Source organism: Leuresthes tenuis, unplaced genomic scaffold (genome assembly GCF_036924035.1).
Source record: "Leuresthes tenuis unplaced genomic scaffold, fLeuTen1.0.hap1 SCAF_22, whole genome shotgun sequence".
Lineage (NCBI taxonomy): Eukaryota > Metazoa > Chordata > Actinopteri > Atheriniformes > Atherinopsidae > Leuresthes > Leuresthes tenuis.
This window is the reverse complement of record NW_027325376.1, coordinates 25,540,593-25,556,903: the sequence shown is the minus strand read 5'-3', so window position 1 is coordinate 25,556,903 and position 16,311 is coordinate 25,540,593. Positions and strand designations below refer to the sequence as shown.

At 38.1% G+C, this 16,311-nt stretch overlaps 1 protein-coding gene across 1 annotated transcript in view; it reads right to left on the bottom strand.

Moving 5' to 3' along the window:
* Nucleotides 1-9,890: 9,890 nt before the first annotated feature.
* Nucleotides 9,891-16,311, bottom strand: part of adam19a (ADAM metallopeptidase domain 19a) — a 223,620-nt gene continuing 217,199 nt past the window's right edge. Inside the window, exons 22-23 of the mRNA XM_072376152.1 lie at nt 15,999-16,207; nt 9,891-10,724 (exon numbers count right to left, since the gene is read on the bottom strand). Coding sequence (XP_072232253.1) covers nt 10,673-10,724; nt 15,999-16,207 — 261 coding nt within the window. The 3' untranslated portion in view covers nt 9,891-10,672. The remainder of the gene's footprint in view (nt 10,725-15,998; nt 16,208-16,311) is intronic.

Here is a 16,311-nt window from a genome sequence, read left to right as displayed (position 1 = left end):
CAGAGACTTGCCAAGACTGTCTACGACATCATAGTCCTTGGGGAACTCTCCACTATAGGCCATGCTTTGATTACATTAAGACTAGATTATTGAAACTCACTTTATACAGGCCTCTCTTAAATCCCCTTAAGCTGGACTTACGCTATATGTTTTTTTCAGTCTTAAGAGTCTGAGACAATACAGCCAATTTTACCCACAGTACATCTTGTCCATGATGCAGTTGTCACAAGTACTAAAACAGGGAATACTTCACTCTTGCTTTTATGAAGCTGCACTGGCTGCCAGTGAAATTTAGGATACATTTTAAAATTCTACTATTTCAAAAAAAAAAAGAAAAAAAAGAACAACGAATGGATCAGCTATTCAATGTATCACTGTCTTATTAAGACCTTATTCTGATTCTAGTTGGGTCATCCTCCCAAAACCTGCTTTCATTTCCCTGCTTTCATTTCAAACAAGGGAACCTTCTCTCTGGTTACACCCATGCTCTGGGATAATCACATTCATATAAAATAATGTACAACTATGGATAGTCTTGAGACAAACTTGAAGACCTATTTTCCCTTTGGCCCATAATTCTGATTCATTTAATTTTCTCCTTCCAACCTTACTGTTTTTACAGTATTTGTTTTTATGTCTCTTTTGTTATTATTATATTAATTATCATTTTTCCTTTTTCATTATCATCATTGCAAAGACACAGTACATGCCCAAATAAAATACTTACATCTTCCAAAGGTCAAATATCACCAAATCAATTTGAGAAAGTGTTATAGCTCTGTATGGGGAAATTAGGACAATGCCAAGTCACAGCTTGTTTTCGACAACATTCACCATGCCCACCAGATTTCTATGCATGGATCACACAGTCCTTTACCAAATGTACTGGGATGTCTGAGAGTATCAATCATTACTGAAATTAATGTTAAAGACCAGAGCAATATGAAGATATGAGCAAAAATGCAATTTTTCCTACATATAGCGCCGCCCAAAGGTGAAAAGTCACCATAATTCTTGGGCCTCTCAAAGAAGTAGTCATGAGTCTGTGTTAGACGTTTGAATTAAAAAAATCAAACGCTTGCTCAGGTATGGCCTCATTTCCTGTTTGGCGACATTAACGCCGAGCTTGATTGGCTGGCAAACGGAAGAGAAGACAAAAAAACAAACACAATAACTTTTGTGCGGCTTTATCTGAAGATTCTATATGTCAAGTTCCGTGGAAATTGGACAATCTGTGTGACCTGAAATGCTTTTTGAAGGTTTTTGATAAAATTCAAAATGGTGCATTGGACTCGTCTTGATCCAAAGATTCCAACGGTACCTCATTTGTGAAATTTTAACCAACAAGTCCAAAGTTATACAGCTGAATGCACTTCAAACTTTGACGTGTTGTTGGCACTAGAGAGTTCACTGTTGATGCATGAAAATTCTTGACGTTGACCATGGCACTGTCCTGAATACGTGTGCCAAGTTTCAAAACTTTTCACCATAGCGTTCATGGGGTTGCCGTAGACTTCGCAGCTTTGCTGCTAGGCCCCCATTGTGTTGGTAGCTTTTCTGATTAGTATTATTGATCTACTTTCCACTGCAATTGAATAATAAGAAGAAAAAATATAAGAAAAGCTACTAAAAAAAGCCTTCGCAGGCACCTAATAAAGTAATAAAGTTCAATGAAAATGTCCTTTATTCTATATCAGAAGATGGGGTTCAACCCTGTGTTGTGGATATATGTCTGTTTGTTTGTTTTGTGGTGAACATTCTTAAGTGAGTAGATGTTTATGTTTATGTTTATGCATTTATCAGACGCTTTTATCGAAAGTGACTTACAAATGAAGATATAACAAGCTATATAAAAAGCTAACAATAAACTACATAGAAGGAACCCACTAGTCTGACTCTGTCAGAGGTGACAGAGTAGAGATAGGGTGCAGGCATAGAAGGAAGTGCAGAAAGATAAAGTGCAAAGATAGAGGGGGTACGGAAGTACAAGGTAAGTGCTCAGGTTCGTCAATTCACTCAATGAATGGCACTCACAGTCAACGTCACGGGAGAGTCTCAAAAGGAACATGTGTATGCACAAAAAAGTGGCGTACACACTTTTTCACGAGCGAAATGAGCGTGGAAATGTGCGGTGCATTACGCCAACTTCAGGGTTGTCGTATACACTTTCCTACAGCTGTTGATTCTTTGGCGACACTTAGAGGTGATGTTGGGAAACTGTTATAGGAAATAAATGTGAACACAATTTGTCCTCAGAATGAGTGATGTACACATTTGAGACACATGAACACTGTGTGTGCAGTCAATAGCTCAGATTACATAAGGAAAACTGGCTCTCGCTTCAAATTGAGCTTCAATGTTGGCCTGCATTGTGGGAATTTGATATACCTGCTGAGATGCAGATAATTCCGTCCCACTCAGCTGGCATGGCTCGGCTCAGGGTCAACTGACACAGTCCCAATCGGTTGGCCAGCTCCCTCTGGAATGCCCCGGTTGCTTAAACCCCAGTGTGCACGTCACCTGTGGCACAAGCAGCGCATGGCTCCTCGCTGTGTTGCGCTCCAGCACCGGCCGCAGCTCTGCGCACAGTTCCAGGAGGATTGTCCTCAAAACGGCTGATGAGCCAGTTGTCATCATGTGCCAGCAAATCCTGTCAGTCTCTGAACACACTCTTTCTTCCATTTGCACCATTTACAATATCTTCCAATACCGCTAAAGCAGCCATTGTTTTTAATGGTATGCATTGGGACGCGCATGCTTTTATATCTACTCGTGCACATCACTCATTCTGATGACAAATTGTGTTCACATTTATTTATTATAACAGTTTCCCAACATCATCTCTAAGTGTTGCCAAAGAATCAATAGCTGTAGAAAAGTGTATACGACAACCCTGAAGTTGGCGTGAGGCACCGCACATTTCCACGGTCATTTCGCTCTTGATACATCTGTTCGTTGACCTGAAAAAGTGTGTACGCCACTTTGCACATGAGGCCCCAGGTCTTTATACATGGAGCACTTCACAGAAATCAAAGACAAAATGCAACAGGTTTTAGTTTGATCAAATGGCAGAGCAGCCTCAAAGACGCGATCAATTACAATGAAAAGTAAGAGCTTAAAAAGGAGAAGAGCAGTGGAGAGTTTAAAGCATGTACACAGACAAATGAGCTTGAATTTTTTTTAGTATCAAGGCAATATGGATTAAGCAGGTATAGAAAATGGATGGATGGATGGATGGATGGATGGATGGATGGATGGATGGATGGATGGATGGATGGATGGATGGATGGATGGATGAAGGCAATGGCAATACTGTGGCTTTGAGTAAAACATTTTCAAAATAAATAGATAAGGAAAGAATTCTGTCACGGTTTATGTTATGTTCCATGTCTTGTCTCGTCATTTCCTGTTTTATTTTGAAAGCACTGACCTTCTCCTCTCGTTTCAGGTATCTTGCCCTTCCTCCCGTGTCGAGTGTCTCATTGTCTTCCCTGATTCCCAAGTGTTTCCACCTGTTCCCCTTGGTCCCTCATGTGTTCAAATAGTCTGCGTTTCCCTTGTCCTGTGCCAGTATGTTGTCTCACCACATGAGCATCATTACCAGCTCTTTGTCTTGTTCCTTGAGCCACAGTTTCCACGAGCCTGCAGTGAGCGTTCCTCCTGCAGTGCCATCTTGTGTTGTAATTTATTCTTACCCATAGCCTTAGTTTATTTATTCTAAACGGTAAGTTTCATAGCCTCGTTTTTTCCTCCGTTTTCAAGGAGTGATTTTTGTCGTAACCATTCATAGTCGCCTCCGTTAAAGGAGAGTTTTAAGTTTATCGTTAAAGTTCATGGAGCCTCTGTTTGTAAAGAGCGCGTCTTTTGTTTTACTCCGCGTCGTTAGGAGAGCGTGTCTTTGTTTAGTTAAGTGTTCACAGCTTTTCTGTTTTCCTCCCAGTTTGGAGAGTTTTATGTTTTGTAACTTTCATAGCTGCGCTCCTCCTCTTATCATAAGTTACTGAGGAGAGCGCTTAGGTTTTCCACGGCCCGTTCTTTTGCTCTGCCGGGAGATCGCCCTGCCTTGCTGTGTTCTGTGTGCTGTATTTAATAATAAAACCCGCTTGGAATCCAAACGGCCATGCGTCTGTTTCCTGAGTCCTCGTGGTAACGGACAAATTCTCATTGAGGACTTTACCAGAATTAAACATTTAATCAGCTGGCACTATCTTTGTTATCTTCAAATAATGTCATATTACTCACCTGAGACGCCAAGCATAGCCACAAACTTGTGAAGAAGCAGCTTGGCTTGACATGGTGTTACAAAGGATGTCATGGCTGAAGAATCGGCTATTCATAGAGCTGATAATTGGGAATGAGAGGGAATATTAACAAATTCAAAGTCAATTTCATGTAATGAGTAATAAAGAGGTGATTATAACTATGCGCTTTATCCTAGTGAGTAAAAATAGAACTATTGATCACTTTTTATAAGTCAGGGAAAGTTAAGTATGGCATTGGATTTGGAACAGATTTTAAAAGCTTTCAGCCTAAGTCATAATAAGCTCTTACTTACAGTGCAGTGTTTTTGGGAGTTATTGGTGAGGACTCAATATAAGATATGCATTTTCTTTACAATTTCTTAAAATTGAACCACACATTAGCCACATTGAACCACACACAGAATGTATTCAGCTTTTAAAGTTAATTTTGTAAATGTGTAAAGATTGCTTTTGCACCAAAAAAAAGTAAAAAAGATGACTTATGTTGCATAAATTAAAGAATTGCATCAATCAACAACCTCAGAGGAAATATTGCATAAAGATACACTGAGATGAAAAATTGAGCGACTATTCTTCTTTTATCATCTTAATTTAACAAAAGTGTTTAAATAATTGTAACTTTTTATGGGCTTGCTTTACAGCTAGCAATAAGCCACAGAGGTGCTCCCTGCTAGATTGATCATTTCTATGCTGATTACGGATTTCTTCTTCTTGTTCTTTGTTTGGTCTTGTCGGCAGCTTGCATCTTCGTCCACTGACTGGTTAATGTAGAACATTGATGTAAAAGTGACTTATCTCCAAATGACATGATCCTGACATGCTACTTTAACTTTTTGAAGAAAGTATGTCGGCCACATGCCTACGTCTGAAATTGACTGTAATGTAGTACGAGGCCCTTGCTCTTAAAGTACTCAGTTGTATTATTCTTTACATCATGTGTTTTTTTGTTGATCTCATAGGACTGTCTTCAATTGAATACTACTGACATTTCTCTCATTTATTTATTTATGTATGTATTTATTTATTATTATCATAATCATTATTATTGTTGTTGTTGTAATATACAATCATTGTGAATATTTAAAAAGATTTTGAGCTTCTTTACTAATTTGAATTTCCTGCACTGGGGGATGAATAAAGTATTTTTATTTTCTATTCTATTCTATTCTATTCTATTCTAAAGAAGAATAAAAAATGTTAAACTTATGAACACTAAATACAACATGAAAGATAAAAAGATAAAAAAAATAAGCTTAAGAAGACAATACTGAACCAGTAATAGTGGGAGATATATAGATGGATGTAAATCTTGTAGCTGTACAATAAAATTGACATGTTTTACAAAAGTAAACTTAAAAGTTTGTGCTCTTCAAGTACAAATCTTCAGATAGAAAATGGAGGACATAAACTCAAAGCCAGCTATACCTGAAATTGCTGCCTCAGCACTACAAATATAGGAAATTTATAAAGTTTCGTTTTACAAGAATCATCTTACAAGAATCTTACAAGAATCATATCGCCTTGACTTGACAAATGACATGACAAACACCAACCAGTCATGCCTTACCATTCCACCTTTGTGAACAGTGTGAAAATGTGAAAAGATGAGACAAATGCGGATCGATTTTTGCAAACGAGTATGACCACATAATTTTCAAGTGAGCTTTAACTAAAGAAAAGTTATTAACAGATATTTCTGAAATTCAAAGGCACATTTCAATAAACTGGGCTCTATAGGGATCGAAGATTTTCTGCAGGCCATGTTATGAATGGCTGAACTAAACACAAAGAGTGGATGGTTAAGTGGTCAGCAAGCAGAGACAACATCGCAAAGAAAAAAAGTTGTCCTTCTTACTAAGTTGTCCTTCCTTTGTCTTGACCTTGTCACAGTTGGTCGCGCCCTACCCTTAGCCTGCTTTTGGCTGTAAAAAGAGTCATTGGCGATCAAGCTGAGTCACATGGAACACCATGGCATCTCTGATTAATTCTGGGCCATGCCAAGCTCTGGTTTCTATGAACCTTCCTGCTCACTCAGCCTACATAAATTAACTCGCCGGTTTGAGTTTTGCTTCTGGGTTCAAACCCAGCAAAAGGTAGATCACATTTTAGTATAACCCAGTACAGATGGCTCAACGTACAAGTTATGAACTGCCAGTGCATGAACAACTCGCACAGGGTAATGGCAGCCAGTACTGACAAAAGTATATGGGCACAGTAAGGAAATGATCTAGTGCTGATTTTGTGGTTTACATTTTCTAATAAAATGATCACAAAAAAATAGAATAGAATAACGAACAGAAATAAGGTGACAATGGCCAAAATGCCATACTCAATGACTCCATCTATTTCACAGTCTGTCTGTACTTTATAAGTGTGGTGTAACTGGAGGAGAAGACCCCAAAAGAGAGGTCACCTTATGGCTCACAGCCATCCCTTTATCTTTTATAAAACTTTGGCCATTTTAGATATGAACATCTGACAATGAAATGTAATGTCAGAAATTCACATGCTGCTGGGTATGTGAAAGCATGCAGCATCCGAGCATTTGTCTGTGCCACAGCTAAAAGACAGTTTGAGGCATCTAAGGTAAATGCTTCCTGATGAGTCAGTTCAGCTCAGCCCTGCGTAGGCTGCTCAGAAGGGTGTCATTGCAAGCTACAGCCTTGTGGCAAAGGTAACACAATTTATAGTCAGTACTTATTTCTTTATCTGCTAGTATAGCTCTGAAGCAGAATAATAAGAATAGAATCAGTATCTATAAGAGGACCTTCTATTTGGACATTACAGTCCGTGTTTACTTTTTAAGCTCACTCTAAAGCTATTAGCCAGTTGAAGTGTTGAGGAATGATTACATTAACTGCAGTCATGGAGTAACATCAAAGTGCAAAAAGATTCCTCCAAAATTGTTGGAGCAATGACTAAATGATGTTAGACTCTGATTACTGTGGACCAACAAAGAAGCACAGGCATCTCATACATAGAATACACAACTGCTCCTTGTTCCTTCCACTTTGTTTATTATCCCAGGTGTCATGAACTGTGCTCTGAATATTCAAACTCAAGATTGTGTCACTGGTTTTAACTTTTTGTGTTGTGGTTTAAATGCACCAATCTAACCACATCTGTTCAAGAGACATTCAATTAAATGTGCAGAACACATTTATCAATGTAGAATTCAGAAATGACACTGTTACGCCCATAAAGGCGTGTCCCAAAAAATGAAAAGTAAAGCAAGAAAGAAAGAAAGAAAAAAAAACAAGCAGTTTTCTGAGGTGGTTGCAGGTTTTGTCATCTTTGGACATAGCCTAGCTGTTTCCACCTGTAAGCTAAACTAACAAAATGTTATCAAGCCACTTAAAAAAAGAAGTGGCATCAGTCTCAGATTTCTAAACGCATTAAGTGGTTTAAAAGGTTATTGTTAATTTATGTTTAGCATTTAAGAGTTCCACCTTACTAAGTAAGTATGTTTAAGCCAAACCAAATTTACATGATTTGTACCCAACTTTAAAGGAGTTAGATCAGAAAATCATCCCATTATCCACTGTTTTTATAAGTCTATGCTCCTGAAGTCCCAATATTGATCAGATCAAAACACATCATGTAGTTTGGAAAACCTGTTGCACTAACTGTTTGATATGGATGACAATAAAAAAGGTTTTCCCATTGAAAGAGCGTGCTATTTAGTAAATAAGAACAACTTGAAGTAGTTTAATAACTCATATGAGTACAACAGCAACATTTTGCCAGAAATTTGTACCACAGATACTCGGATTATTTATTCTAGAAAATGGACAATTGAGCCTGAACTTGGAAATGGTTTGTCCAAAGTCAAACTTATTCTCACTATACCTGTTAACTTAAATGTAGTTTCCAATCTTTGTAGGAAAATGAAAACTGGCAGTGTTGATAACAGGATACCAAAAATGTGCCTGGCTGCTGCTGTTATAACCTACTAATTTCCCTTTGGTGGCTCACCAATTGCAGGCTAGCTTGAGGAAAGGGTATTAATGCACCTTCCCTCAGGCACCTGGCTGCACAGACCTTGATTTATAAATAGCGGCCCTGGAAATAAACTCAGTCCTTCTCATTTAGACCATGTCCACTGTGTGGTTCAAAATCCACCCACAAGTTTGTTCAGGTGCTCGGCATGCTGGTAATTGACTGGGAAAATGTCTGAATCAATATATCTTCCCACAAGTTCATTTCTCCATCCTGTCCAATAGGGTTCCCCTTGAACTGTGGATTCGCCAAATACATTAATCTCCAGAGAGAAGAGAGCTGCCTCTCACAGATATATCATTTCCAACAGTGAGGAATCCATTAAGAACAGGTGCAACTGCAGACAACCTGCTGTGTTCGACTTTCATTGTGAGTAATAGGTCATGAACTATAAAATCATCAAGACACAAATGTGTGATTATTGTTTCATAATATATATAACTTATTTAAATTAGTCTGATTCTTTATTTTCAAAAGGAACATCAACACTAAGGAGGGTAAGGGTAAGACTACCCTGCAATATATCAACCCCAAAATCAAGCCCACAATGAAGAATTAAGACCAGCTATAGTCGGTTTTTATTCATTATTGTACGTAATTCCACTCTAGTTCTTCACCCACAGGAATCTTATTTCGCACTTATGCGAGGCTATAGCTCCTCTGTTCTTCCAACCAGTTGAACAAAAAAACCCAAAAAACTTACGGTTCATCCTTGAGTACATTTTACTTGCAATCAACAGGGTGAATCAAGCCCTCAGAATCATAATAATTACATAGTATGATGAAGTTCCCAGTGGCTGAAACCTTCTCATTCTAGAAAGAGGTGCTTAACAGAATAGCTTTGCACTTGTACGACACTGCGCAAGTGTCTGGTGCTGTTAGCTGCTAGACTGGAGAAAAGGCTGCACATGAAGGATGGATGGAGTGGATCCAGCAAAGAAGTCAGAGTGTATATACAGACATTCTGTGATTACTTGTTAATCTGAATGAAGCCACACAGTAGAGTAGAGTAGAGTAATACTCTTAACCAATACCCAAGGAACATTTGGAACAAGTGACTGAGAACTTCAACTCGGAGATACTTTAATACTGAAATGATACATGATTTCTAAAGCATCAGACTTATTTTTGGGATGAGTTCTGGCCATTGTAAAGAATACAGGCCTAAGGCACTTTGGCACAGAGTTTACGAATGCTTATGAATTGAAACCATTGCCTGGCTTCAAACATTTATATTATGGTGGACCCCAAAGCATGTCCAGGACATTAGCAGTTTGTTTTTGACTTAAGTACTACACATGATAAAAACTTACAACCTTGACCTGACCTGCTGTTTCAAGGTCTTAGAACTACTCTTTAGTAGAAGGTGAAACACATTGACAAAACAAATAGAATAATAATGATGAAAGGTATACGAAGCATTTCACCACTTGAGAGACTTGAGAGATTTTTGAGAAAATCTCACAATGGTTAGCTTTTTTCAGTTTGACATTTACCCTGTTTATATCAAATATGTGTCCATTTTCTTCCCCTATAGTGCTTCAAAAGTACTGAACAGAAAATTAAAATCATCAGCTGTTTATTCCAATCAAAAAGGTTAAAAAGGAAAAAATACAACTTGATCAGAGCTTTGTAAAAACAGGTTTATGATAACCAATCAAAAATCATAACACACAGCCAAAGACATTAAGAAAAAAAAAAATGAACGACTAGGGTGTGTCCTGCAAGCTCAAGCCTCCATCAAGCCTTCCACCATGTAAACAGTGTTGAAAAGAAGCTGCTGCATGATTGGCTCTCCTTTCTCCTGACATTAGATTTTTGTATCCCCGGATTTGCAATTTAGAATAAATTATCTTAAAAAAAATTAAAATATGGAGGTGTGACTTGTGGTGAACTTAGCATAACAAGATTTTCAAGCAAATTGGGACACACCCAGATATGGAGTCAACTCTTTGGCACATAACATAAATCACAACACATGGCATGTAAAAGACAAAACAAAACTGTAAACCAAACAAAGGTCATTACAAAAATGCATTTGTATACATGGACAGCATTAACATATAAAAAATTAAACAGTAATCCTAAAAAAATGATTTGGTAAATGTAATTGTCTCAGTCTGCAAGGCCTCCGTGCAAAACCGCGTTGTCATGGTTATTGTTAGCACGCTGGGAACAGGTGGGGAAAGAGGGTGAGGGTCAGAATAAAGGACAGGGAGAGAGTTGGGGTAAGGTTTCATTTAAAATCTGAACTAGTGCGAGTCCTGTTTGTTCCTCCGTCTCTCTGGTTTCAACTTTGTGTTCGTCCTCCTCTGGTATGTGTGACAGCAATGCAGTTCAGCAGGCAAAGTCTCTTTAGTGCAAATAGGCTGTCAGCCACTGCCTCCTCAGGTGGAAGGACAAGAAGGTGGTCATTTTCGTGGCGGCTGTGAGGCTGTATTTTGTTTGGCACCAGGGACCGGTCTAGAAAGAGGGGGACAAAGAAGAGATTCTTGCGTCAGGCATACTGACCTGCTGATGTTTTCTTTAAGTAAGGCTGGAAATGTCATTTACTTTTCTTATTGTCTATTTTCAGAGCCAAAACGTTTGGTGTATTGTGTGTGTTTAACAATGATAGATCTCACTTATCTGTGCCACAGATGGTTCTACAAAATGCTTCTTAATAGGTTTCTCATTCAAACAATGTTAATCTGTACATGCAGAGCTTTTCTTTATTGTACAAACACATTTATGAGCATTAGGGTGGAAATTAAGGGTGCCTTTGACACATGGATGACAAAAGGAACAAACCATCTGCATTCTGATTGGTGAATAAACCACCTGTGGACCACTTATTGCTTACTGTGGTGGTCTAAGTGTTAAAGTCAGGTACACTGTTCACTTAATGATCAGTGTTTGTCTCAGCCTACATATTCTGCCTTGCTGCCACCAAATTGGATAAATCCACCGCTGAAAATGCTCCCAAATAAATGAACACTTTCCTTGAGCTTGACTAAATTTCATACCACAGTGAGTAGCTCTTTCATGCGATTACTGAGACATTTTGTTTTTTTACGAAACTATTTTCTAGCTAGGAAAAGATGGAAAAACAGACTAAATGTTAGGACAGCAAAAAATGTTAATAATTTGGCTGCCATCAAAATATCACTGCGTTTAAATGTCAGTCCCTCTAACTTGCACCTTGAGTTGACTCGATTTATGACATATCCAGCCTCTCCTACCTCCTGCATGATCTCCATTCTAAGTAAAAATGCATCACTGACCACTTAAAGTAGCTGATAACCAGAACTGACAACCAGCTTGGAAAACCAATAGAGGGTATTAGGTGTACAGCTACTTCAGCTTTATTTATTGCAAGCTGATGGTGCCTGCAGCATATGTGAGGAAGAATCACATGAAGTGAAATAGTACACTCAGTAGCATTTGGAAATGCATGTGGTACAAACTCTGAAAATCGTGATGAACTTTTTGAATTTTGAGTAGAAGACACCCTGACAGATTAAGCAAGTATATGTTGGTACAAAAGCGATCTTCTGCTGGAAAAAAACACTATCCTAACCATTCATACGGAAGCTACTTTGACACTTATCACACTTTGACACTACCTAAATAATACCATATATTGTATAGTCATATCCCCATCATATGGCAATGACACTTAAATCAGTTTAAGTTCAGTTTATTCATATAGTGCCAAATCACAACAAATGTCATGTCAAGGCACTTCAATGATATAGTAAAATTCAAGCCAATTACAGTCCAATTCATTGTAATCAAATCCAATCAAATCAAATCCAATTAATTAAATTCAAAATTAGTCCTAATCATACATACAAAGCCTACATACTCACCTACAGTAGCAGCCACCCTCAAAGAGCACCACAAAATGTCTTAAAGGTGTGGTGTCTCTAAAGTCCCCAAATATCAACCTGATCTGATGACATCTGTTGGAAGCAGGCCAATCCACAAAGTATCCACCCCACAACCTACAGTGCCCAAAGGATCTATTGCAAACCATACCACTTATTCCAGGTGGTCAAGAGTGATCATAATCTTATGGGTGATCGTGTATATAGCAACTGATAAAACCCAGTACCTGTGACTCAAAATCCATACTTTGCTTAATGTTCTTGCAAGTTTGATAATTGGTTTACTTTAATGAGTAAGCCAAAATAAAAGTTTAATAACCAATTCAATACTAAGCGTGTCAATTTGTAGACAATACACCTGCCAAGCACAAAGCTGCTCATGAGCTTCTTTAGATTTCTAACTTTTCACATACTGTACCAACTCATTCCAAAATATCATTTACAATATGCATAAATGTGAATGGGTTTAGTCCCTCAGTCAGATATGCAGTACAGAGTTCATCGATTCAGTTCCTGGACTTTCCATTTTCTGTCGTGGGTTCTGTCTCCATCTTCTTCTCCATCACATTTGACCATTTTTAACAAACTTTTTAGCCAAATCATATAACATTTAACCATTAAGTAACTATGGTAACAGGCAGAAGATTATTGAAAATAAGGCCATTCTCATGCATGTATGAATTTTTTTCCATTTCAATCAAAGGGCATAATGTGAATAATGTTTCTTGGTGTGCTGAGTCTAAAATAATGCAGCAAAGTCCTTTTAAGAGGCTGATATATAAAGTCTAATAGATGCTCCCTCCTCATCAAGGATGTGGAAGTGTAAAACTTAACTAGTATCAGAGCTGCCGGTGAGAACTAGTTGCAGACATTCTGATCCATCTGTTCAATCACAGAAGCAGAGGAACCATAAAAGGTTTTTACAACCTCTGCAGATGAAGTACATTAAACAAAATGCTTGGGTCTGCATCAGAGGACAGTAAATACTAACCATCAGACAGCGGCTTGCTCTTATACAAGGAAAAAATTATCTTTTAAAAAAAAAATTTAAATGAAGTATTTATTATCTGTGCTTTAAACAAAAAACAGCAGGAATTATAAAAACAGGAATACAGAGTGGCAGTATTTTCCACAGGTACAGCTGCTCCTTGCTTACATGTAGATCTTAAACAGGCCTTTCAAACAGTGCTGAACCATCAGCGTATGGAAGAAAAACCACAATGTTTTTTTTCTCAACTTTACTATTATGTGCATTTCATAATGTGAATGACTGGAACATTCTCAGTGAGTCAGAAAACATTGTTGTGAGTCCAACAACGAGTGCAGAGAGCTGTAAGGCATACTGCTTGATAGAATAGCAATGGACTTGAGTGGGTGGAGGAGATAATGGTGCTGGCTTACATTAATTGCAAGAAAGCAGTGTGGCAGCCTGTAAGTAAGGCAAGCCTACCACGTCCAACCAAATGAATAGAATCAATACAAAACAATATTTTTTAACAACTGATGAAAGTAAATTTTAGTAAATTCGTTTATTCTCTGAGACAGCAAAGTAAGTCTCCCACTACATTTACACACATCGTGCTAAACCATATATCCACCACACAATCTAAAGTTTTAAGCTATGTGGTTTTTTTGTTTTGTTTTTCTTTTGAATGGATGCAATAACAATTGATTTCAGTGTGTGTTTGTGTGCGTACCATCATGACAGATACGGTCATGGAGAAGTCTCCTTTTGTGGGAGCATCTAAAGAGGTAGTTTGAAGTACTTTTGCAGGTTTGCATATGTCCAACTGTTGGGTATGCCACAAATTTACAAACCTTGCATGATAATAACTGAATAATGCAAGATATAGTCTAACTTTACAGGTGTGCAGTAAGAATCAAAATGAAGATCAAGTTCGAAGATGGCTGTGGTCTGACCACATCAAGTACTCGTGTTATCATTTTAGTATGGACTGAATTCTCATGGGTCTTAACATCAGTATGTTGGGTCAGCACCATAACTACACTCACACACAAGTGTAGAGTCTGTTGAGTCAATGGGGCATTTACAAAAATGTCTTCTTCTGATGTAAAATGAAAAAAATATTCATATTAAAGAACCGTACCTGACTGCATCCAATTGAATTGCATCGTTCTATTTAAGAACTTATTGTTCCTGAATCTTATCTTAACGTATGTATCTAGATACGTATTGAATTATATAAAAAATTTTAGGACTTGTCAAAAGGATACTTCTAGACCCCAAGTACAGATGTCACAATATGCAGAATTCATGGCTTTAAATGACTACATTGCAAACCTGAATACGTAACAGCCAGCAGCAGAGGAGCGCCACAGGGCTAATTACAATATTCCAAGATTATTAAATGTGGCAAAAGTATAGCGTTCCATCTTAGTCATTTAAAGGTATGAATTGAATCATATTTATGGAAAATTCTCCAAATATGCAATATTTCAACAGAGACTGGTTTTCTGGGATTAAATTAATGTCTGAAGAAAGTAACAAAGCGTTTTAAGGGCTTTTAAGTAAGAAAAGATCAATTCAAAGCTTTGTCTAGGACTTAGAAGGAAGGAACAGAGATGGAACTTGTACTCCTGTATGATAAATTGCCTCAAAAAGCAATATTCTTTATAAAGGAAAGTGAACAACAAAAAAAAAACAAAAACAAATGTAATACTTTCAAATTGACATGAAAATTGTATGTCTGTTCTGTTTTAGTTAATTTGGAAGCTACATATGTATCAAGAAACACTAATGCATGTATGGGATATCAGCTCAGTTTTTGCCATGCTATAAGAATAACATGAATGCATCAACAGAAATCTCTTGAGATAACCATGCCTCTCGCTCCGCTGCAGACCATAATCTGGTACTGCTCACCGCCACATCCACTGTTCAGTGGCAACCTGTGGCACTATAAACTGTGAGGAGGTGGTCACATGAATCAGCAGGGGTGCTTTGAGGTCACACATGCCCTCTGTGAGCCACATGAAGATCATATCCATGTCTTGACTTAGTGCGAGTCAGACTTAATTAATTTCTAGTAATTATTTACCTGATGCGAGTCATTGCTTGTTAGGAGATATGCATGCTCATAAGAGTCAGGATTTGACATCAGGATTCAAACTTCGATCACCCACTTGAAAGTTGGCAATCTTACCTCTACACTATCCAGTCGAATACATATGTTAATATAATGTGAGACAGCCTATCTCACATTAAATCTCATTGGGTGAAAGGGACACAAACTAGACTGGAAATGTACAGTCAGTCAATCAGTCTACAGTTTTCCAACAAGTTGTGGCACATCTTCCATACATTTTTGGTGGAGAATGCGGTTTTCTTTGCAACCATCTGGTGGGGAAGTAGCGTCAGAGCCAGTGACTCACAGAAACTAAACAAACTGATAAAGAATGCTGGCTCTGTGCTGGGGACTACTCTGGAGCCATTGGACCTGATTTTAGAAAGAGCAATGTTGTCTAAGCTGCTAACATAAAAGCACAACACAGTGCACCTGTTATATCTACTTAATATACTGAACAAATAATAGAGTGTCTTCAGTCGGTGTGCTCCTGTACAAAACATCATTCCTTCCCACCGCAGTAACCTGAGGGACCTCTTTATGATAAAATGCATGATTTACCAACATCTTTATTTGTTTTTACTTTTCTTTTGGTTAATATGTTTTTTTCATTTACACAGAAAAAAAATTACACACAAAAAAATTTGATTTAAGGAAATGAAATAAAAACCTCTAACCCTAACCCTTATACTACATGATATGAGAAAACAAGGGCACCTTACTTACCTAATCAGCTAATGACTATTCAAGTATTCAAAGTGTTTCAGTGTGTCAGTGCTCACCTGAGTACTCTGAGAGGGGGGATAGCTGAGACTTTGCCCACAGGTTTGGGTCCAACTGCTGGGGGCATCATGACCAGCAGGCCCTCAGAGCGTTTGGAGCCGGGGGTTCGGCTTGGACTTGCTGTGGTGGAGGCTACCCTGGCTGGACTGAGGGGGAGAGGCCTCTGAGGAGGGAAGGGGGACGGTCTCGACTGCAGCTCAGACACCAACTGTGAGACAGTTAAGAGTGATATTTAGATTATTGAACAATCAAACCAAACAGGATGTCAGGACAGACAAACTTAGCAACCATTAAGCCACTTTCATAGGAACT